Raw genomic sequence first — 25,001 nt, forward strand, 5'->3', positions numbered from 1 at the left:
GGACTGTGGGTTCTTTAGACATGCCATCTTCCACCACAGGGAATACAGAAAAAGAAAGTACAATATTTCCGACAGTAGAGTCCTCCCAGTTACTACTCATTTTTTCCTTTATAAGCCAAACTTTGTGAGACAGTTAAACCCTTTATTTCCCAAATTTTTACTCTGTTATTTATCAACCATTTTAGTTAGCAACTACTATAACTAGTCTCAAATAATAGGAAACATGGAGGTATGAAAGTATACATCTTGATAGAAAGAGATAGATCTATATCAGCATGAAACGTATATCTGGACCCAGAGACAAGCCAGAAGACTAGGAGGTAAGAACAAAGTACAAAAAACCTAGACTAGATTATACTACACAGAATTATACTACTACCACCAAGTTATATGTAAAACATTTCATAATGAAATAAATCTTTGCAATTCTTTATAAGGAAGAGGTAATAGAGGTGGAAGAGGTAGGAAAAGATGTAGCACTGTTAGTGGGTTAGTGGCATCAATAACACACACAAAAGCTTTTTGACAGGTAAATAAAGTGAGTGCAAAACCTGATTTATGCAGGTCTATACAATCATACAGTAAGAAAACATTTAAAAAATCTGTTTTTTTGTGTGTGTGGGATGAGCAGAAAGTGCTACAATCACAACCATGACATTCTGAACTAGGTGTGTTGAGAAAATGGCATGCATATCACGTGTGAACAATCATGGAAGAACGTGAAAAACTGGTTTGGGTAGATCACTACTCTTTTGTCTTCAAATGTCATTCTGTTTCCTATGCGAATGGTGTAAAATATAAAATAAGAGAAAGCAATAGAAGTCCTTCTGAGGCATAAGGGTTTGACGAACAGGAGATGGACGACTGTTTATGTAGTGTTCGGGTCATAAAAATGATGAGACGAATAAATGAACGGATCAAGACGAATTGAAAGATGTCAGCTTTTCTAAGAGAAGACTGTGTTGCGTTGGTTAGAGTCTCCCACTTTTTCAAAGAAGATGAAATCCTACAAAGACAAAAAAGATAAGTCAGAAAGCTTGCACTATATACACATATGCCACCATGACGAATATATGTTGGGTGGGTAGAGTCAAACTGGGTCTTTTGATTGTGCTGAACATAGTTTTGAGACTAAAAACTGCCTTTTTTCTCTATATGACACACTAATGCACTGATTCAAGAATTTCACTAGTACTGCTGAGGGAGAAAGTATTCTCAGTATGCTGGAGCCATGATTAGACTTATTTCTGAAACCTTGGCCCTTCAGGAACTCCTTTAATGGCCCAAACATGTGGAAAATAGCTTGGAGCGAGCAGAGTTCCTGTTGCAATTGATGCATCTGTCAATTACCATAGACAGGTGCATCTCTTTTAAAAGACTGACAAGTTTTACATCCTTTTTTTTAAGGATGAGGCATTCTATTTGCTTACCATAACCACAGACGCGTCCGATCCATTCAGAGTCCACTGAGACTATTAGCCACAGTGATACATTTGCTAAGATGAGACTCTTAGCCGCAATAAAACATTTATGCTGTTCAAATGTTTTAATGCGGCTAAAAGTGTACTGTGCGTCAGTAAAAGGTCATGAAACTTTAAGCCATTTTCATGCAAATGAAATGTCATCTGAAGCCCCGGTTTGACTTCATATTTTAATATATGTGCAGTTTTGCTTGTGTGATTCTGACACGTATGTTCTCGAGCACATTCCATTAAAAAATAATATTAAGACTCACAATAAGGAAGCAAGCACCCATCAGGACTGCTTTCATTTTTACATCCATGTCCAAGGGAAACTGGATGCCGAAGTTGTCTGCATCAGTGAATACCTCCTTTAATAGCCCACTCCACTGCTTTCTGATTTGACCAATAGACCCTCCTCCATCCTTGCCTTTTAGCTGAGGGAAAAATCATAGATATGAAAGAAGACGCCGCCAAGCCAAGCTTTATTAAACTTGCAATACTAACTGCATGTACAGAAAGTAACACAGTCAAATGCTTAAAAACACAAAAAAATATTAGGAAGAACTTTTACTGACTCTGAAAAGCAGACATGCTCCAATCTTACCTCAAAGACAACATCCCCACAGCAGTTACAAGCTAAGCAGGGCCCCTCCAGCTTCATTACAGTCTCTTTGTTGGCACCCTTGATGGAGAATTTGGGGTAACAGGGGTGCCAGTCTTGTGTCACATAGCCGATGGTGGTGCCAGGGGGTGCCTGCACTTCCATCTTAACAAAATTACATGCTTATTATTAACATCACAGCAGATATGTAAAAACAGGAACTAAATTAGATGTCAAAGTAACCAGAAGGTTCAGACAGTAATACTCTCAATCACATGGCAAGTGGAACAATTAAAGTAATAAAGATGTGTTATCAAAGATATATTGGTTTTTTTACCGGGTAGTCCCCACTAACGTTATCCACATAACAATAAAACCCTTTTTATATTATCACAGTCTTACACAGTATTTTCCTATTACTTTAAATTTAAAGCCTAAATGCAGACAAGTTGTGTTTGTAATCATTTTAAATGCATGATGACACCATCAAACATAGGTTTAATGTTGTAAGATGTATTAAAAGTAACTTAATGTTCCTTAAAAACAAAGACTACTTTGTTACCTAATAAACATTTATTTAATGTTCCTGATTAATTAAAGCTGCAGTGAATAACAAGTGCTTGGATAGATTTGGAATTGAAACGGCAAGGAGCTTTGACACCTAAGTTACAATTTCCAAACTACAATGTGTGCTCCCTTCGGTTTCCAAACATCCATCCATTTAAGCCAAAGTTACTAAGCGATGGTTGACTGCAATGTTCACGCCAGCAGTCATTATTGAAGGGGAAACTAGACTGCTAAGGACCCCAAGCTGGCAGCCCAAAAACATTTACACATCCAATACACTGCTGGCAATTTGGAAAGAAAGAAAGAAAGGAGGGCAAGATCTGAATCCCCAACCCTGGAGGTATGTGGCTACTGTGCTAACCACTCGGCCACTGTGCTGCCTTTCTTTGTTCTTCATAAACTATATTATTATATCATTTCTAACATTAAAGCGATTGCATGTCACACACCACATTCTGCAATTTCTATGACAAAGCTATGAGCAATTTGAACTTCCTTTTCTCCTAATTCTAACTTGGGAAGATTGATGAATAAGCTTTTAAAACATCCAATAACGTACAGTTTTATAGTAACATACAGACAAAAACATACAACATGTAACTATACAAAACATGAACAATTATGTTAGCATGGACAACCTGGTAGTATTGAAGTTCAGTATTCTGCCTCATTAAACAAACCCAACGTTAATACCCGATACCTGAAACATACCTGATTTTAAGACATTAAAATGGCTGAATTACAAGAGTTAGGAAATAAACATTTATTGTATACCTTTATTTTCCTGAACCGCTGTGGGTCACCCTAACAAACCTTTAATAATAATTCTTATTCAAGGCTCCATCTGGGTGTCAAGTCAGTACTAGCGGGATATTTGCATGTACAGTCATGCTACAGTTCTTCTATAATAAATGAATATTCTTCAATATTCATTTATTTTACACTAATGCCTTGGGACATTCTTACTAAATAATAAAATCTGTCAGCATCATCTATCAAAGCTAGTGGGGGGCTAAGCTAAATTAAATAAACAGTAGGCTACATGAATGATGCATGACAATTGATCAATTTTAAATAATGATTTCAAGTATGCACAAGTTATTTTTTCCATGTCGATACTCTCAGTCCTTAAAATGTGATGTCATGGCCTATTTAAAATGTGATGTCATGGCCATATTATATAAGTAATTAGAATACCATCTGAAAGGCTAACAGTGGAATCAGATAAAGTATTTGGAGCCAATCAGACTGCAATCTTCGCGATTCTAAAGCTTATGGCCAGTATAGTGTGAAAAAGATGAAAGCAGTTACACATACAAAAACTCATCTGCATAGCCCTCATAAACTCATACCTCTTGTAGGCAGCAGGGGAACCAGCAGGAGGCACAGCGATAAGGGCGAATCATCCGTATAACCTCTCGGTCACTGTTGTCTTTAATCTTCATGTCAAAGCTCCTAAGTGAACCACAACAGTTCCGTGTGCAGCAGTCGTTCTTCTCTTTGGCCTTGTAGATCTTCTGGCCCATGCTGTTCTTAACTTCATACTGATTGTTGGTTTCAAAGCCAATGAATGCTGTGGACAAATTAAGCAATTGTAAATAATTACAGTACAGCAGAAAAAATGAAAAATTTACCATTGTTTTCAATCAGTCATATTGAATACTTTTCAAGAATAAAGTTTGCGCATGTTATTTATGAGTACACATTCCTTATTTTTTCCATTCTGCATCAGTTCTCTGAAAGGACCTACTGACTCAGCTCACTTTGTTTTTACTGTAAACTGTCAAGGCTAAGATTAGAACAAACAAAGATCACCTTCCAACAACTCCACTTTCTGGTGAATCAGAAGCTGATCAATCTGAAATTTTAAAGTTAGAATGTTTGGTTATTAAATACACCAACGAAAACCATATAAGGATCATTTAAAACAGAAAGCAGAAATACCTGTGCTAAATATTCCAGACCAGGTGGTATGCCCACTGGCACCGATAAAGGTGTTGCGGCAGAAGGGACTGAGGGTGATGGTGCACCACCTAAAAGTAGAAAAACAGTATTTGGATTTGCTGTCAGGTTTAACAAATTCCAACAAGCACTTTAAATGGTTATTCAGTTCCTCCCCTAAAGGTCTCATTCAAAATCCTAACATAAATGGTTTCTCTTTGAGAAAGGGTCACAAGTAGAAACATTTAAGACAGTAATGTAACTATCCAAGTACCTCGCAGGTGCCTAGGCTTTTAAGGGTAACTTGCGTCACTAAAAGTCATACTTCCAGTCTATTGCTTATCTAGCATATGTATAGAATAGTACGCATAAGCAATATCACATTAGATTGTCAGATTGTCTCAGCCAGCTAATTAGGTTGCTTGCTTGGTTAGATAGTTAGTTTTTGTTAACTTATGTTGTATGTAGCACCTTGGTCCTGGAGGAACGTTGTTTCGTTGTACACTAAACTGTGTATGGTTAAAATGACAATAAAAGTCTACTTGAACGAGAAAGAGTGCTGTTGCACTTGCCATCAACATAACTTTGATGCGGTCTTAAGCATGAAACTGCAGCCCAAGCGCCGTAAGCATCACAGCTATGCTAATTTGAGTTGAGGAGAATAAACTTTAGCCTTTACTTCTGGATTCCAAAGTTACATCGCTAACAGCATTAAATGGAAAGCTAGATTACTAGGGTGTAAAATCCCTTGTCCCAGGGATGGGAGAACAATCTGGAATTCAGCCTTGTGTAAGAAGCTAGTTAGCTTAGTAGCCATAAATAAAAACATGGATGTTTCACATGCAATTTGAAATGAGTTTGAAGCAGTTACTAAGGAGACAATGTGTTTTTTAAGATGACAATGTTAACAGATGTGTTCTGTGCATTACCACGACATGTGAAATGTCTCTTGTCCAATCAGATAGCTTGATCAGAATTAACTATTGTATAAAAGTTCTTTTATCACAACACATTACAGACAAAAACCCTTCTAAACTCTCATCAGATTTATGTCTTCTTTTGATATTTGCCTCCATATGCAGACATTGGGGCTGGTTGCTGTGGTGGGCCACCTGGCCCTGGCTGGTACATGACTGGCTGATTTGGGTTTGGTTGGTAGCCCATATAAAATCCCGCAGGTGGGGCAGCAGGTCCATGCTCCCCTTGTCCTCCTACTGGGTAGGGAGGTACAGAGTCACCCATTTGGGTCATGGGGTATGGAGCCTGGTACGAATAACCTGAACAAAAAAAAAAGAAACAATGTGACCAAAAAAACAAAAAATATATAAAGACATTAATTCCATAACAAACAGGCATCATAATGGCATCACAAAACAAACAACAGACAACTGTTGTGTCATGTTCAAAAGAGAACAAGAATTCACCAAGTTCACCAAGGAGGATGTAGGTGTGTTTTACTTAATCTCTTGCTCAGGTTGCAACACTTGGTAAACGTGCATTCTATTCCATGTCAGAGTTGACTGATTTCATTGTGATAATCAGCTTAACCTGAAAAATCATTTAAACATGCTCAAGTGACTAAATGTAATTCTGTAGGCTTGTCTGTTTAAAGGGGTGTGTGATCCTCATGGTTCTGAACTCAGAACTTCCTGGAAACAGTGAGGGTTAACCCAGATGGAAAACGTTTCCATTACTTGGAACTTTTCAGCAAGTTCAGCAATGAATGCACATGCTCTGTGATTACCTTGCACTTGGGGAATTCGCCACTTTGCTTTGCTCATGGGGAATTATACTTCAGATTTAATATAGAGCTCAATTATTTATTTTTTCTTAGATAGAAATAAGTCCTCAATTTACTTACTATAAATCTGAACTGAATACTTTTACCAAAGTTTTCACTTGGTTAAGAATGCTTAATGCATCACTAAAAACGTGCCTTCTTTAACCTAGATATTTTACAGACAAATATTTTACAACAAAAATGTGTTTTTTGACTAAATACAGGCAAATCAAGTTACAACACTTCCCTGAGATGAGCACAATGGCTTCTAACTTGAGCCCTAATAAGATTTGAGAAGTCACTTGACTGTCCTTGCAACAGCAAAATGGAGCAATGCCAGACTTGACAAGACTGTTTTCTCAGTGGTGACAGGCTGAGAGAGACACAGCTGTATTGTTCGCTCATTCTGGGTTTTTTTTGTTTTTTTTTAAGCTGACCAGAAATATGTTTTGTGGATTGTAAGAATTTAAATTTAATATATGAACTATAGATGCTGAATCATAACATTTTCTGTGAGAAGAAAATCAGCCTTGGGATACATTTAAAACACTATGATTGTAAAATGTTCCCCATTCTGGTGTGTAACAATTCTTCAAGGTGGCCGCTGCAAAAACGCGCATTCTTACAAAAGGTATTGAGATGAATGAACAATGAGACTAATTGATGACAACAGCTATAATACATAACCTTTAATGAGTGGTTTATGGCAATAAATGTTTTTTTTATAGTGGCGCTCCCTGTTACCACTATAAATGCCGAATAGATGAGGTATATAATTACGCATAAAATGCATGGAGAATCACAGGCTCCAAGGTATCTCAGGAGCTCTATATTAAAAAATTTAAATGCCCCACATGACACTTCCATGAGCACAACATCCAGAAGCATAATTTAACTAACAATAAATTACTTTTGGACATACTGAAATTGGGGACATAAAAATCTTCCTGCAAATATCCAAAAATAAATCTTTTGAAATGTGCTTATGTTGCTCCTACTCCCCTAGACAGGTATTTTTTGTTGTTATTGGCAAGTCAAACTACATTGAAATCAAATAGAAGGAAATCCTTAGTTTTTGGCCTAATTCCATGTTGACATGTGATGAATGAAACGTACTCATGAAAAGTTTCTAAATGTTGCTTCAGTCTGTTTTGACATGGCACTTATCTTGTATATTTACTTTTAACATTACAGATTTGCAAGTTATAATGTTAAAAACTTCAAAATGTACTGGAATGCTACAGTACATTTAATAAAACCAATACTAACCAAGAAAATATTGATATGCAACTTGGCCTGTCAGATATCGCCAAAAAGTCAGTGCACAGACTGTAAAATTGACTTTTAAAAAGTCAAATGCCAGGTGATGTACTGTAAATAGGCTAAGAAAATACTTGTTTTTTTGCCTGCCCTAATTCATATAAACCACTTTACCTGGAGCAGACATGTTGCAGCAAGATGTGTAAATACACCGGACTTCTTGTCCTAGTGGAGATTAGCGTCTACAATACAAAAATGGCTTTTGTTAATGGAAAAAAACAACCCATGAGAATATTAAAAACTTTCCATGAAAAAAAATATATATATCACTACCGGAGATACAAGCAATAAAACACAGGTCCTAAAACAAGACAGGTATTTAGGCAGGACTATTACTTTAACACATGTTAGTTGTGGCAAAAACTGGTCGGTATAAAGGGCAGGGCCTTATCAACAACAGATTTGTTTAAAATAGGCTAGTTTAGACTAGTTGGACAGGTGACTCCATGCTCTGGATAATTCACTAACAATCTCGAGCACTAATAATCTTATCTCTGTATGAAAAGGGTGAGTTTTTCCTCCTCAGACCAGCATAAATCACTAATTAAACTGCAAAAAAAATAAAAAATGCAACAGAGTGTTAATAAATCTTAAACATTTCCTAGAAGCAAAAGTAATATTATCATTAACATTGAAAACAATGTGTTTCTAAGTAGGCAACAACCAAATAACATTAGAGAGAGAAAAATATGTAATTAATCCACAATCATATGGTAACAACAAATAGGTTTACAATTATTTATTCAGTAAAATTTTGCTGATAGAAGCATCACGAGCAGTGTGAAATGGGCGCAAGACAATTTAAGAAAAAATAGCCATACATATATTAAAATAGTAAGTACAAACATACTTGGTTGTTTTTATGTAATAGATACACATTTAACACTTACATAAGGGAAGCAGCTGCATAAGACAAACCGAAAAAGGAGCAGCATGACTTGATTAAATAGCAATAAACGAAGCAAAGTCTCATGTTGATCAGTGGAATGGAATGAGTGCTCCCGATCACCTCTAGAGATGAGGTTTTACTTAGTTTGAGCCTGTTTCAGCCTAAACACTATGTACCAAGTTTACAGCTTTTCAACCCTGTCCTGGAGTCCCTCGTGTATTGACAACATTAGTGCAATTACTAATGTACCCGCTAGAGGTCGCGTACTAGCACATACAGGTTAATGTATAGCGTACTGTACATACAAGCTACTATTGCATAGACCACTGGCAACAAAAAGCCCGTCACCCAAGGGTGTGGTTGATTTTTAAATATGGAATGTTGCATGCTTATTCTCTGGGAAAAATAAAAAATAATAAACAGAAAAATAATATTGTATTTGTTTAATTTGTTCTGTGCGAAAAAAAAATTAAGATTTAAGGCGGCTATGTAGAAAACAAAACAAAAAATCACGGTCAAAAATAAATAAATAAATAAATAAATAAATAAAACAAAACTACAGCCATTATACGACAGAGGACAATCCAGATAAACGAGGCTGTAAAACTCTGTGAAACACTTCGAGAAGTTAAAACGATTTGTTTGCATAAGTTGCAGCATGCGCAGTGTTAATGACCGGTTTTGACTAATTGCAGTTACTAATAGGCCAGTCGAGGACGCCAGCTTGAATCAATAACCCGTTGTATTAATGCTGAACAGACTGTATAAAATCAAAGAATAAAAATGGCAAATTTCCTAAAGAAAAATTCTCTCATCGAACTAGCTCGCTTTAGTGGAATTTCCTTCTGCGTGTTTAGCTGTGGGCGTTTGGGGATGCTGGCAGGCACCTTATCTATATCTATGTGACACACACTCACAGACGCACGCACGCAGCACTCCACACACAATGTTTAGATAACTCTCTGTAACGCCACTGCAGCTTCCTGTTCTTTTAACAAGCTACAGTTTTAAAAAGAAACCGCCTACAACCAGATAAAGGGGGACATCTGTATGTGGAAAACATACAAAAAGAAAAAAAAAACACGATTAAAAGAAATCTCCAGCGAGGCTTTAAACGCTCTACACATGTCTGTAATCCCCCAATGCCAACCAGTAAAAACAACATACTGAAATAAAGTCGAATTTTGTTTCAATCGCAAAAACTGCACTAACTATTCCAGTATTATGGCCTTATCCTCAGGTCTTACCAGCAGAGGTCTTTTTTCCTGGAAATGCAGACCTCCCCCTGAGGAGAGAGCACTCAGCACCGACACAACATTCCGCCTTTACATACCAGTAACATGTCTGTGTTTGCGCGCTTCAAAAAAGTGCCTTCGTTATCTAATAGTCTTACCTCTTCGGAAATTATTTCAGTAATACAAAGAGACAATTCTCTCTGCCAAACTTCTCTCTGCTACGGATGTAATCACGAAAACAAGAAACTGCTCCTTAGATTTGCGCACTAGATGGTCCTTAGCATGACCGATGAAGACTCCGCCCACAAATAGCTCCCCCCCCGCCCGGTTACACGCCCATCCCTTATAACCTACAGACTCCTCCGTCCCTGACGCCATGTATGGTTGACTTCAATTAACTACCAGGAACAACAACAACGAAAGTTCATCCCGTGTTTACTCTATCAATCAATACAAAGGTGCCACACCTTGTGCGCGTGGGCGTAGACCAGTTTATTTAGTTTATAGCCATTTAAATCTGCGTATCACGATAAACAGATAAAGATATTGTTAAACAATCACACTTTTCCCGCTAATAAGGAACTTCTCAGGCGTAGTTAGTGAAAAGAGCGCCCTCTGCAGTTCGTGGTGTGTTGCTCTGGTTCAGACGCGCGCGCCCGACACTACATTTAAACCCTGAAATTAAATTACGTCACCGACCAAAACAAAACCTATTCCCTATTTCAGGTTTTATGGAGGTGTTTTTGTTTTTACTGCTTCTGTTTTCTAGCTAAACAAGTCTGATTGAGAAGAGAGAGAGAAAGAGAAAGAGAGTTTAAGTGTTGGGGTGGGGTGCGTAAGGGTATTTGCTCTGCCAATCATATGGAAAAATAGAGCAAATATACTGGATTAGCCCTGGTATATCACTCACACTCACTCCCTCATGTATATCCTGTATAAAGGGTCATGGGGAGCGTGGAGCCTATCCCAGGAGACGTAGTGCATGAGGCAGGGGACACCCTGGACAGGGTGCCAATCCATTGCAGGGCACACACTCACATGCTCTTACACTACGGACAATTTGGGACCCCAATTAGCCTAATCTGCATGTCTTTGGGAGGAAGCCGGAGAAGCAGGAGGACCCCACCAAGCATGGGGAGAACATGCAAACTGAATGCACACAGATCTGAGGCAGGGATCAAACGCTCAACATTAGAGGTGCAAGGAAACAGTGTTAACCATTAAGCCATCATGCCTACCCCGATATATAATTTATATAAAATTTTTATCTTCAGGTCATAACCATATATTTTTTTGTTGTTATTGTATCCTGACAAGTCTTTACTAATTCTTTATAAATATATATTTTTTTTTTGCTTGGAAAAGTTTTTTCATTATTTCTCTTATAATTTATCCCAAAGGTCTACAGACAGGGGTTGGGCTCTGGGCTCTGTGCAGGCCATGGTAGTTCTTCCACACCAAACCCATCAGATCATATGTCATTTCATGCAGATGGACACAGTCATGCTCGAAATGAAAAAGACCTTTCCCAAACTGTTGACAAAGTTGGAAGCCTATGATCTAAAGTGTCTTTGTATGCAATAGCATTAATATTTAACATTAGATTACATTAGATTCAACTTCGTCATTGTGCAAAGTACATATACAGAGTCAATGAAATGCAGTTTACATATAATCAGATATTGCATACATGTTTTATATGTATGTTATATAGTTATAAATTATACAGTATATACAGAATAAATATATATGATATGGTTGGAATAGACAGTAGTGCAATGAAGGGCACAAGTTATGGATGATGCAAAGATGCACAGTGGATGCAGCAGTGCTATATAGACAGAAATTGACAGTATGGTGGTGCACATATTACTCTTTACTTCTACTAAGAAGGTTCCCAAACTCTGCAAAAACACCTTCTGGTCATTATCTGAGAATACATTACCACTGCTGCTGAGTCCACTGGCTATGTGTTTGTAACTCTTTGACGTTGTGTGGTCTGTCATTTTAAGGCTGAGTTCTTGTTTCTAATTGTCCTTTTTATTTCACAATACAGTATACTCACCAAAGTTGGCTGAAATCTTCCCAACTGGCTGTTGGGCAAAAATATCTGCTATACCATTATTAAAGTCACTGAACTGTTTAGCATGAGACATGCTACTGCCAATGTTTGTCTATGGAGATCACATGGCTGTGTGTTTGATTTTGTGCACCTGGTAGCAAAAGGTGTGGCTGAAACCCCAGAAGTCAATTGCCTGTTTGCATATACAGTATCACGTCATTCTGGGGCATGAACTGCAGGTGGAGAATGATACTTGTGTTCACAAAGACCATTTCCTTAAGTGTAAAGTAACTTATGGGCCATTTTTACGTACCTAACTGTTATTTAACTTCGTTAACATGATAATGTTATTGTTTTTTCTTTGATTTGTTGGAATTTGTATCCTTATAATTGATATACTAGGACATGCACTGATAACTGACACTAGCTGACTACTAACACTATTATTGCTACAAGCAGTTGTGGATTTGTTGTTCCTCTTAGGCTGCATATAAAGGTTTAAATGATGTTAGGCCTGTCGACTGGGTTCCCACAGCTATCCTTAGTATGCCCATGTCAGAGGCATTGCGTCTACAAGAGGAATGGATGAAGTCCAGAGATACACAGAAGGTACAGAGGCCTTTCTGGATGTCCATGAGTTAGCTGAGATCCCAGAGCAGAGGTCATCACTGAGATGTTACTTAAGTAACAATAAAAGAAATTGTAGTAATAAGTGTAGCAAGTATCCTGTGTTATAGTTGAATAAGGCAAAAAGCGCCTGACAACAAATAATAATGCTCATACCCCATGCCCATGTTAAATGTTTGGGAAAGAGAACCTGTTTTTACAACTTCCTAGGAACACTGTAAAATCCATTATAACAAACTGGAAAAATATGGCATAACCTAGACACTAACAAGTTTGGTTTGACTTTCCAAATTGAGTCTACAGGACTAAGATGCAATTGTCCTCTTAAGGTGTACATGACATGACAATTAAGAAATTACAGCGCCTACTGGCTGAAATAGGAGAACTTGTTCAGAGATCATCATGTCTGGTCTCTTTTGGAGCGTGGTCAGATGGAAGTCATGCCTGAGAAAGGCTTACACAAGGGCATGTCTGAAGATTGCTAAGAGATTTTGTAAAAAATGTTTCTGCTATTGGGTCTAAAAGCATAACATAATTTTTTCAGACCAACTTTACCAAACATATTTCTACCTTCAAGGACAGTGGCGGTAGCATAATGCCCTTATGTTTCACCAACTGCAATTGGAAATCCTGTTGCCATTAAGAGTAGGATAGGTGGAGCCAAACAAAAGCAAATTCTGAGAGGAACCTGTGTCAGTCAACCAGAAATTAGCTTTTTTTAGTAAAAAAAAAATCTACCTGGACTGTTTACTGCACTATAAACAGGAGCTTTAGTTAATGTTCACACCTAACATTAGTATGAAAAGATCTCAGTGTCTTTAACTGTGGCATGATTGATTGTGTGAAATACAAAAAAAAAAAAAGCGTGTGAAAAGAGGTACTGCATGCTCTGAAATGCATGATTGGTTTAAGCTGACAGGAAGTCTATGACTCAAAAATTATTCTCACAACTTTGATGAACCAGGAAGCATCTTAGAAGACAAATACATCAAACATTAGATATATATTATCTATCTATCTATCTATCTATCTATCTATCTATCTATCTATCTATCTATCTAGAATTTCCTTCAAAAAAGTATCTATCTATGCACAGTGTCTATCTAAAGTTTGATGTGTTATTGCCTTCTGAAATGCTTCTTGGTTTACGAAAGTTGTTAGATGTTAACACTTCTACCTTGAGGTAGATGGGCGAGAACAGCAGAACAACCACATCCAGTTTCATTACTGTCAACTGAGAGCAAGAAATTGAGGCAAACACAAACTTATTGAAACTGTACAGTTAAAGAAAAAGTGATTGTTTTTTAATTGTCAACTATTCAGTTTCAACAAGATTCCGGTTGTGCCTCATGATCGAAAGTTTAGATAACTGCATGAATGTATAGGTGTACCAAATAAAGTGGACAGTGAGTGTTCAAACAGGACATGAAAGCCAAAGCACAGCAACATATATACCAAGGAAAGTATTGGAAAGTAAAAAAAAAATCTTTATTTTAGATGAGGTACTTTCAATACCCAGAAAATGCTTTTGAGCAGGACTTGAAATTGCTGTTCTTAAAGGTTTCCTTTAAACATTTACATTTACATTGAGGAATGGGGGGAAATGCTAAAATCAGTCTCAAAGACACATTAAAGACAACTGCAATGGCTGCAAAATCACAATGCACGACATGCTTTCTCTGGAGGAAATTTCTTATCAATGAACTGTTTTTTTTCTCTTTACTTTATTTTTGTAAATAACTATAAGGACATAATAAATGTTTTTTTTTTGTAGAGAGTCACTTAAAAACTAAATATTCCATTTAAATATAATTAAATTTGATGTTTATAATGAACACTTGCTGTGTAATGTACATGTGTGTTGGGACTGAAATCTGAACTGAACACAATCATGAGACATAGTTTTTTAGCTTAATTTGTGATTACTTGTTTGTTATTTTCCACAGTGACCTCTACTGTACGAAGCTTATACGGAAACCTGCTGCAAAACCAAAAACATATGCAAACGTCAAAGCGTAAACAAAAAGAAAACCCTAACCTGCAAGTCTTTGTACCCAACGGAAACACACCAATCAAGAGAAAAACATGCAAACTCCATGCACAGAGACCCGGGGTGGGAATCAAACCCGAAGAGGATGGACTACAATGTGTGTGAAAGTTCTGATATCTGATTTCATATTGGGAGAGTTAAGGCTGTTAAGAATTTCACCTGTATTTACGTCTTATCAAGTGACACAGGTAACTAGTTTAGATAATGTTGTTAGTCTTTTGGCTGTTCCTGTTGCGGGGTCGCTGCAGTGGACCATCTAATTCGCACTACAACTTGGCACAGGTTTTACGCTGGATGCCGTTCCGTAGTTTAATTAGTTTAAATAATATATGCTTAAAAACACTTAAATCTTGGCAAACCAGCCCTATTTTCTCCACCAACTAAAATTTTTTTTTTTCCTCAGCCAATTTCAAATCAATCTCTTCCACTTTCTGTTCAGCCTGCCATCACTCTGTTTGGGACACAATCCTCAAAGGTTTAACACAGAGGTGAGAAGTCAAATATGGAATGATGCATAACCGTCATGTCATACTGGGATTGTTTTGTCAATAATATTCCTTGGAAAAAAGTCTAAAAATTATAAATATACTAGAGGTTACTCGCATACAGACCATGATGCCTGTATGCTACTGTACCATTACCTGCAGATAGAGTTCACAGTCAACTCGCTGCTGCTCCTCACGCTGCTTCAAGGTTTCGGCAGCTTTTTATTCTGTCTGTTGGAGGCGTCGCAGGTTTTAATAGCCCTGAGCTCGGCCCAGACAACGCTGCCTAGTGTTACATTTGGTTAGGAATGCCCGTGACATGCTCACAGTATGACATAAAAGTTGATCATGACACTGCCTACTTTTGCATCAGGTGAGGAGGGCCTGTGACACGCCTGTGACGGAACTACACGCACAAACACATTAACGCAAGGACAGGTTGGACTTGGGATTGTACAAAAGAATTTACGTCAGATATTCTATCTTCCCGAGTTTAATTTTTTTTTCAGAGACATTGATTTTTTATTTAAGTGTAAATTTAATAATAGTATAACCCTCTTTCTTGTATTAAAAATGTCATTGTAATATATATATATATATATATATATATATATATATATATATATATATATATTTGACAGTTTTTATTATTTTTTAAATTGCAATAACTTAAAAAATACAAAAATAAAGAGGGAAATACAAGGATACACATTAATTACAGTAGAGCAACACAGGACAATAAAGTATTAATAATATAAGCATACAGAAAAAAAGAAAAACACACGAGAGGATAATTACGAGATATACAATGAGGGATGTTACCAAGAAACACATTTTCTTAAATTAAAAATGTCATAGAAGTCTTTTTCTTCTTATTATATCTAATTAGTTTAAAATATTTAATTAAATTTTGCCTTTAGGAATATTTGTTTATGAAGAATTCTGATTTAAACCAAAAATAATTAAATACATGTTTAAGAGGGTTTTTTGTTGTAATTTTCATAAAGGAGTAAGATGTTGATGTGATCTAAGAGGTGACATTTTAGGAGACTTGAGAACCTTTTTGTCTTCTCACACTCAGAAAAAAAATTATTAAAGTTTCATCTACTGTATCACAGAGAAGCATTTATTAGCTAGCTCCAAATATCAAGATAAAACAGAGTTCACAGGGTAAATAATTATTTTGTTCTGTGGGACAATTTTCTCTAGGAGTAATTCTTCTTTAAGTTATTGAGTATTTGGGTATTTTACTACTAATAATTATTATTACATTGTCTGTCTGTTATGTCGATACCATCGAAAAGTAATTTCAATTGTTTAATAAACCGTAATTTAACGCGGAAGTGAGAAGGCGCAACACGGACTGACGTCACTTCCGACCCTGGCGGTTGTTTGGGGGAAAGAAACATGGACGCCTCCACTAAGACCTGTCTCTTCTTTGCTCTCTCTGAGCACAGAAAGCTTATGAACAGATTCTTAGTCCACATTAATGATGAGGCGGAAGAACAAAAAAAGCGCACAAGGTACTTTTATTTAGTTTCATACACTGATGGGGAGATGCAGCATTATTTATGTGTTGCTATGTGTGCTAACATCTAGTGGACAAATTGTTCCCTAGCATCTCAAGCAACATAATTAATATAGACATGTATTCCTGCAAGTGCATTTATCACTGACAGATGTCAGTCGTGTGTATATGTTGTTGTTAAAAAAATCTACAGTTAATCTTTCAAAATTAAAATGGAAAATTAGCCTGGTTACTTTCCAGTAGTTCATTAAATTAATTACCTTATTAGGAGAAATTACTTTAAAATCTTTTAAAATAGGCAAGTCCCTCTCTTTCTAAATACAACCAACAAGGCACTGTTTGTTGCATTAATCTTCAAACAGAATATATACATTCGCCAATCAGCATTAAGGATTCAATACACAAATGAAATGATTAAACGAAAAATTATCAAGAAGGGAAAGAAAAAGAAGAGTTAAAAACACAACAGTAGGGTTTCTGAGACCGCTTGGGGCCATTAATGCAAACCATAGTCTGTATAAAAAGAACTGTGTGTTGTGTGCATTTTCCTTTACCATGTATTTTAACGAGAGACAGCCTCATGGTCTGTGTGCACGGAGTTTGCATTGCTTTCCCCGTTCTCCAAGCGCCACGTGGTTCAAAGCGATGCTTCATTAGGTGCCGCTCCTTCTGCGTCATAAATAACATCGCTAGTTTCATGTTTTACCTATTTCGATAATGCGATTGATGACTGGGTAAACTGAGTAGAGTGATAAAGCACTTGTAAGGCCTGCAGTAAAGAGTATGGTGTATTGAGCTTATGTAACAGCTCACTAGTGAAGAGCTAAATAATACTGATCTGATCCTTTTTGTCTTTTGTCCTCTTAGGATAGCAACAACAGCTATGCTCCGCTCCCCAGAAAGAGTGACACTGAAGACTGGGACAAAATGGGAAGTCATGCCGAACATGGATGACGACGCGTTTTTTCATCCTTTCAAAGTCACCAAAAGACAGTTTGATTTTCTCCTGATGGTGCTGCAGCAGCAGGGTCTAAAATGGCAAAAAGCTAGAGGTCAGCCAACAGTACCTGTAAGAATGAAGGTCTTGATGTTTCTGTGGTACATGGCAAACCAGAACGGCTTCAGAGACATTTCAGACAAATTTGATGTCTCGGAGTCAACAGCACATAAGTGTGTTTTGGAAGTGCTTGGCATTTTTTCAACTCTAGGGTCCTCCTTTATCTCCTGGCCAAATACAAGTAAGAAAAAAGCATCCTCAGCTGCTTTCCAAAAGTTGTGTGGCCTCAGCGGAATCATTGGTGTACTCGATGGGTGCCACATCAAGATAAACCGACCAAACACAAGAGGGGGAGACTACATGAACAGACAGTCATTTTATTCTGTCCTCCTTCAGGGGATTGTTGATGACAGAGGGCGATTTATTGACATCTTTGTTGGACCACCGGGAAAAGTTGATGATGCCAGAATGTTAAGGGCCTCCAACTTTTATGCAGACTGGCAGGAAAAAATGGGTGAATACAGATTGCTCGGAGACAGTGCCTACACCGGGCAGGCCGACCCGTTTATCGTCATTCCGAAATGTGATGATGGTACTCTCACTGAAGATGAGCAGCTCCAAAACTCCAGAATTAGCTCTGGGAGGGTGGTCATAGACCGAGCTTTTGGAAGGATGAAGTGCAAGTGGAGGCGGGTGAGAGACCTGCAGAACACTCGTCTTGAAAATGTGGTCATGATTATTATGGCAGCTTGTTTCCTCCACAACATGTGTATTGGTGACAACGAGAAGTGTGAGGAGCACCTGCAAGGCTGTCCAAGGCAGGCAGATGACAATGTTTAAGCTTGCTTTTTACATTTTTATCATTATGATACGTGTTTAATGTTTAGATTACAGTACAATTAAAAGTACACTTGTAACCATGTCTAAGGATTTGCTGTTACATTCAACAAGTTTTCAATAATTGATTTATTTGATTTGCCAATTACATTAATTTCCCCTTGCCACAGTGAAGTTTGAACACCCTGTGTAAAGGGTCAGCTGGTTGAACCACAGGAAAAATATAGTAAGTCTCATATAATCATTCTTTGCAAGTGTGGTGAAATATGCATGCACAAAACATTCAATTTGAGGTGGACAACTATTGATGATCACATCAGTTCATGTTAGCCAAGAACAAGAATCTGAGGCTACTATGGGTATAGACTCACCACAAGGGGATAGTTAATAATATTGGAAAAGAAAAAAAAAGTATTTTCTGTTAAACTGTCCAGTTTTATTAATGGCTTTCCTACTCAGCCAACCTGAATATAATAAACCATTGGCATGTGGTAGGGATAGTGCACATGAAAAATCTACAGGAAGGGCAACATTGAGCAGAATCTCAAAGCAAGCTTTCCAGCACCTTGTGTAATTGAAGCTGTTTTGAGAAAGAGCGACGAGTCCCCATTGAGTAGTCGTGTAGTGTTCCTAATAAAGTGCCCACTGAGTATGTTTTTTTTATGGATGGAAAGTGTCAGTTAATTCACAGTGCACTTTATATACCTGGACACCTGCTCACGCACGCAGTTCTCATAAGCCAGTTGTGTATCTTACATGCAAAGGAAAAATGCTAATTTGTCTTTTAGATTTAGTCTCTGTGACTGTTTTTAAAAAAATATTTGTAGTAATAAATGACATTTCAATACCAGGAATTTAAATGAAAAAATATCCATCCACAAATCTGTCACCACTACCACACTTTTAACTGTATGTTGCCAAATTACTAGAAATCTTCCATAATTTATTTATATTTTATTATATAAAATTTTCAATATTTACTATTATTCAAAATAAATTTAGAATATTTAATTATATTAAATGCAATTTTTATTACACATTAACATCAGATATTAAAATAATATTAATAGCACAAGTTGTAATCTAGCCATAAATTAATCCAGTTACCCCAGGTTATCCTGTCATGATCTACATTTGTGGATTTTTACCTTAGATCACATTTTAATAAGCATGTTAATATGGATTATAGAACCAACTTAAAGTACTGTTTCATATTTTTGTTTATTTTCATTATATATGTTTTAATCCACTTGCTTTTTGAAATATTAATTTAACTGCTGCAGAGAACTGAACTACTTAACGTCAACACAAGATCACTGCATAACTGTTAGAGAACACAAAACACAGGAAATCATCAAAGAGACCATGACAAACTCAATATTTTATAAAAATGAGCATGTTTACTTTTTTTTTTTTATGGCCAGGAAAAACTGACCAGTAAACATGTTACACAGTTTACACAAAAACCATTCTGATTCCTATGACTTTTTGGTAGCAGTGAAAATGTTTCAACAAGATGTACATATCAAACTAACAATGTAAATCCAATTATGTGCACATACAACTAAATTGGACAGACATTATTTAAGGCTATGCTATAACCCCCACCCAAAAAAAATGTTACCAGAATCTTATAGCATATGCTGTAGAGGTCATTACATTTTCTCCAAAAACTTACACATTAGCTCCTCAAATCCCTTCTGGGCAGATTTCATCTGGGCCAAAATTTCCTCATGGCGCCGCTGACTGGCCGCCTCAGATTGCTTTAAAAAGTCCAGAAGAGTGGAATAGTCCTCGTCAGTCCTCCTCCGCTTGCGCAGAGGTTGTGTTGGAGAAGCTGGTCTCGTAGATGTTTGCCTTGCTGTAGACGAGTCTCTCAGACCATCAATACTTAATGCCTTTTTTCTGCGCCCCATTACACCTTGCACCGTGCCAACAGCAGGGAATTCAATGTCATGATGGCCATCCAACAGCTCTTCCATCTCAGTAAAAAACTGAAACCGTGTTTTTGTTTGACTGCTTGTATTATTATGTTCCAAGACTTTCTTGTATCCGTCCTCAAGGGTGTACCATTTTCTGGCCACCTTACTTGGGTCAAAAGTCTCCATGAAATGTTTGGACAGTTTATTAGCTATATCTATCCATAGGTTTTTCTTTTGACCTTTGGCAGACTTAAGTCTGTAATTCAGCTCCTTAAAAGTTCTTGGAAGACCTCTGCCATCTGCCTCCAACTGGTTACGGATTAAATCGATCAGAAAGCGTGTTTGCTCTTTATTGAAAGACTCATTTGGTGGCAAGGGTTCATCTGAGGGAGATGTTTCTGCCTCTATATTGCTTTCTGTAAGAACAGAACAATCAGAGATATACATCAGCAACCGAAAAGCACATACCTGTATGTACATAAGTGCCTTAGAATATAAAGTGTGGCCCAAATATCTGGATCTATATGTATTGTTTCTTATATGAAATTATACATTATATTGTCAGACAAAACAATGTATATAAGTGTACAATGTGTAAACACTTCAGGAAAGGAAAAATAATATGATGTATACTATTAATATTATGTTAATATAAATCATAGGATCACAAAAAAAACTGTATTAGAATATTTATACAGTACAAGTTTTTCCCCTGAAGAGTGTACACATTTTTTGTCTCATTATATAATATTGTTCTTTTTATTTCTGACCCAAGATAACTTTTAACAGAACCTAACATAAAACTACTTAAACAATGGTTTCACTAAAGGGGGAAAAAAAAGAAATCACATATGCATCAAACATCTGTAGTCCTGATACTTAAAGAAATGTTTAACTTTTTTTATTCAGCTTATACAAGGACTGTGACATTAAAGGTCATCAATTTTAATATTTTCTGTAATCTATACTTTTGGTTAACTAATTACAGCACTCATTGTGAACCAAAAAGGTTAACACATTTTCAAAAGAAGGCATTTTGGTAACATTTACAAAATAATTGTGTTAATAATTCACTTAAACACACTATTCATGACTACAGTCCATCTGGCTAATAATTGGTTACACTTCATAAATCCAAAACCAATTGCTACATCAAATCGTTATTCTTTCATCCATTCTTATCCTGTGTAGGGTCATGTGGGGTTTAAAGAATATCTTAAAAAGCTCTGAGCGCAAGTCTGGGCTGGATTGTGTGCTGAATCATTTCAGAGCAGAAGCGTACCTAACAGACATATGTTAGGGGGAATCTGGAGATGTTTACAATGCATGTCGTAGGGGGAAACTAAAATATCCCAAAGCACAAACATGGAATGGTGTGAGGACCATGCTCCCAAACAGATAATATATAGCAAGACAATAAAAAGCAAACAACTCTCTCTTTACACATAGATACATACTGTGTGTGTGTGTATATATACATACACACACACACACAAAGTATATACAGTACTGTGCAAACTTCTTAGGCACCATAATTACAAATTAATAAATAACATTACAGGAAAATATATGCATGGCTGTCAATAAAATATCTACATAGTACAAGACAGACCAGTTTTCAGATGGAAACAAAAAAACTAAAAAAGTTACCAGAAGAACTCACTCTCCAGCAAGCTCAGTAAAGCCTACCAACTATCTCTTATAGTACTGTGCAAAAGTCTTGGGCACATAAAAGAGGCTTTTGAAAACATGTCTGCATAGAAGAAACCTCAATAAAAAGTAATAAAATAAACAGTCAATATTTGGAGAGAAAACTTATTGCTTAAAATCAGGAGTTTGAGATGCAGATTTGTGCAGTTTTATAAGAAAACTGCAGTTAGGGTTTACTGAGCATGCTGGAGAATATGAGTTCTTTTGGTAACGTTGTCGCACTCACTTCTTTCTATTTTTATGCAAATCCCAGTGACCAACAAGCAATTCCTCACCACCTTAACAACCTGAGGGGAAAAAAGTCCCAAAATGATCCTTGAGTCAGCAGTCTGAAAACTCCATTAGTTTTTTTGTTTCCATCTGAAAACTGGTTTGTCTTTACAGCCATGCATATATTCTCCTGTTATGTTATTTATTAATTTTTAAGTTATCTATGGAAATACTGAATGATTTTACATAATTATTTTGCAGACATGATAAACATGTATAACAAAATTGGTACAGCATATAATATGGTGCCTAAGACTTTTGCACAGTACTGTAGCTGGAATATGCAAATACACTAGTGCACCTAGTGTAATGAGTAAAAAAAAAAAATACGACTGGTGGTTAATGACTGAGGCATTTATGATGTTTTGGCTGTACCAGAGTCTGAGTGTGTGTTGGGAGGGGGCGTTTATTAAAAACACTCACCAGTAACATACACAGTCAATCTCTCTGTCATGGTGTCGTCAATGTAGCACGCAGTGGCCTCGCGCGTCGCCTGGACCAGATGCTCATTGAAAGGGTTACTCCTCTGCGTCTCCGCGAACAGACTCATCCCACTGTCTGCCAAGCCTAAGGGGTTTAAACACACACACACACACATTACGTTACATTCACAGTCTTTGGGTTGATACTGTAGCTACATTTATTTATAAGCATCATCATTTGTAAGAACTGCAGTGCACCAACTACAGCGAACAATAGCAGCGACTGGCGTTAGCAACAAGCTAGCCAGCTAATGTTTGTGATCTGGGTGATGATACGCTTGTGTTTATCTTGAACTTAACCTCGCTTGGCATGCTCAGCGTCCTAGATTTAACCGAGTGTTGTGTGTGTACTCCCTGATCGAAAGCAAATACTCCATAATTACATCTAAACGTAAGTAAAAGCTACTTTAATGCGTTCGACTTACCTCGGAAGTAGGAGCTCGGAAATACGTCATTTTCGACCTCCGTGTGGTTACCCGCTCTCAGCATCGCGCATGCGCACACTGAAAAATAAATAAATTAGTGTTTTTTTTTTATTTTATTTTTTACTTCTCTACCTGATTTAAACTTTTATAAAAGTCAGCAACATGAAAAACAAACAACTCAGAACTCACAGTTGTTATAGATCAATTGAGTGATACATTTATCATCTCACTTTGTAAATAAATCTTTTTAATGGTCTAAAAAGTCTATTTATATTGGACATTTGAAATTGTAAATTTATTTTCACAAAATATAAACTTGATAATATATACACACTTTAATACAATATGTGTGATTGGAGTATTAGCCTAAGTAATTAGTGACAACATTCATAATTAGGCCTAGATGTATTTCCCCTAGATGTTCAGTAACTACTGTGCCCATAAGCCTTTTAATTTTATAGTAATAAAGATACTTACTATATAGTACGTGTAAAATCTAGAATAAAATTTTCTGTAAAACAGTGTCAACTGAAGTATTGTCCCACATTGATCTCCAAACACAACAAGCAATTCCCCACCACCTTAATAACAACTTGAGGAGAAAAAAGTCCCCAAATGATCCTTGAGTCTGAAAACTCCATCCTGTGGGCCACAAGAAGTTTAGTGTTTTCCCTGCTTACAGCACACCTGATTTCAGTCATAAGCTGATTAACAGCACTTCCTAATTGAAATGTGTCTGGCTGCTGTTTTTTGATGAGCAGCCACCCACTTTGTCACAGAGCTATTTTTTTTATTTACTTACAGTTAATCCACACAATGCATAAGGGTGTAAAAATATATTTCTTTTACGTCCAGTTAAGGCCACACCATGCATAGTGTAACTAGAGATACACTGTGTTAACAGTAATTGTTCAGCAGAACCATGACATGTAGCTAATCCAGTTAAATTATTTGATTAAGCTAAGCTAAATCTTTAAATAAAGAATATCTTGCAAATGATGCAACCTTTTCGATGAGAAATCAAATGTTTGATTTTATTAACGCACAGACACACTAATGTGTCCGCTAGAGGTCCTCGCATTGCTTGGGCTTTGATTCTGTAAAGCTGCTTTGCGACAATGACAATTGTTAAAAGCACTATACAAACTGAATTTAATTTAAGTGTCTCAATATTCCAGTCACACCAACCCATACAGTATATACTGGACACCTCAGAGTGGCGCAGTGGTAAAGTGCTCGCCCTATTATCCGAGTTCGATTCCCGGGTGATGCTGTAACCTCGCGCAGCTGGAGGTCTAGAGAGAGTTGATTGGCCAAGCTCTCTCAGTGAGTTGGGATGAGAGGTACTTAGTGCTTCCACATTAATCACAGCTCTACAGCCAGTCAGTGGCGTCTGTGAGTTAATAGTTGCTTATAACATTTCTCTGTCATACAGGTTTTAGGCCTCTTTGGAATTCGGTCATAAGTCTTAACCAAAAAAAATACATATCAATTGAAAAAAAAGCAGGTTTAATGACGTAAAAATAATGCAAATTGAAAATCTGATTACCGTTGCCAGTGCGCCGCCATGTTGCTGTGACGTCAGGTCTGTTTATGTCAGAGGATTCGTGCAAGGTGGATGTTCCCAGAGTTTCCGACTTGGAATTCCATCTTGAACGACAGTTTCGTTCCCATTTGTATTACCGTATGAAAGGTCGGTGTTTTCCGAGTTCTACATAGTAGATTCCAAAAGTCTAACGCACTCGTGCACACAGACAAAAAGACACCACAGTGAAGTTCAGGAATACTATCGAGCTAAAATCATGTGACA

General features: G+C 36.9%; 3 protein-coding genes across 3 annotated transcripts; 1 reads left to right on the forward strand and 2 right to left on the reverse strand.

Annotated features, from left to right (window-relative positions):
- Positions 1 to 413: 413 nt before the first annotated feature.
- LOC128519012 (phospholipid scramblase 2-like) lies at positions 414 to 10,082 on the reverse strand. Its single transcript, XM_053492503.1, has 9 exons — positions 9,955 to 10,082; positions 7,787 to 7,854; positions 5,643 to 5,849; positions 4,576 to 4,664; positions 4,447 to 4,489; positions 3,984 to 4,204; positions 2,068 to 2,229; positions 1,736 to 1,897; positions 414 to 1,006 (listed from the first exon to the last, which is right to left on the reverse strand). Exons 2-9 carry the CDS (start codon positions 7,797 to 7,799, stop codon positions 947 to 949), a joined length of 957 nt encoding a protein of 318 aa, XP_053348478.1. The 5' UTR covers positions 7,800 to 7,854; positions 9,955 to 10,082; the 3' UTR covers positions 414 to 946.
- A 6,303-nt stretch (positions 10,083 to 16,385) lies between these two features.
- Positions 16,386 to 18,467, forward strand: LOC128524914 (uncharacterized). Its single transcript, XM_053497515.1, has 2 exons — positions 16,386 to 16,543; positions 17,416 to 18,467. Exons 1-2 carry the CDS (start codon positions 16,428 to 16,430, stop codon positions 18,383 to 18,385), a joined length of 1,086 nt encoding a protein of 361 aa, XP_053353490.1. The 5' UTR covers positions 16,386 to 16,427; the 3' UTR covers positions 18,386 to 18,467.
- Positions 18,468 to 19,738: 1,271 nt separating this feature from the next.
- LOC128526254 (uncharacterized) lies at positions 19,739 to 24,759 on the reverse strand. The gene is made up of 4 exons (XM_053498333.1): positions 24,741 to 24,759; positions 23,192 to 23,269; positions 22,708 to 22,851; positions 19,739 to 20,720 (listed from the first exon to the last, which is right to left on the reverse strand). The coding sequence occupies exons 2-4, from the start codon at positions 23,253 to 23,255 to the stop codon at positions 20,038 to 20,040; spliced, it is 891 nt and encodes a 296-aa protein (XP_053354308.1). The 5' UTR covers positions 23,256 to 23,269; positions 24,741 to 24,759; the 3' UTR covers positions 19,739 to 20,037.
- Positions 24,760 to 25,001: the final 242 nt, after the last annotated feature.

Source organism: Clarias gariepinus, chromosome 1 (genome assembly GCF_024256425.1).
Source record: "Clarias gariepinus isolate MV-2021 ecotype Netherlands chromosome 1, CGAR_prim_01v2, whole genome shotgun sequence".
NCBI lineage: Eukaryota > Metazoa > Chordata > Actinopteri > Siluriformes > Clariidae > Clarias > Clarias gariepinus.

Coding starts and splice junctions, on each gene's coding strand:
- LOC128519012 (XM_053492503.1), bottom strand. Junction 4,490..4,575: donor GTCTGGAATATTTAGCACAG/GTATTTCTGCTT, acceptor TTAAAATTTCAG/ATTGATCAGCTTCTGATTCA. Junction 4,205..4,446: donor GAAAGTGGAGTTGTTGGAAG/GTGATCTTTGTT, acceptor ATTTGTCCACAG/CATTCATTGGCTTTGAAACC.
- LOC128524914 (XM_053497515.1), top strand. CDS start 16,428: ATGGACGCCTCCACTAAGACCTGTCTCTTCTTTGCTCTCTCTGAGCAC. Junction 16,544..17,415: donor GAACAAAAAAAGCGCACAAG/GTACTTTTATTT, acceptor TTGTCCTCTTAG/GATAGCAACAACAGCTATGC.
- LOC128526254 (XM_053498333.1), bottom strand. CDS start 23,255: ATGCTGAGAGCGGGTAACCACACGGAGGTCGAAAATGACGTATTTCCG. Junction 22,852..23,191: donor TCCGAGCTCCTACTTCCGAG/GTAAGTCGAACG, acceptor TAAACCCCTTAG/GCTTGGCAGACAGTGGGATG. Junction 20,721..22,707: donor ATTGACTGTGTATGTTACTG/GTGAGTGTTTTT, acceptor CTGTTCTTACAG/AAAGCAATATAGAGGCAGAA.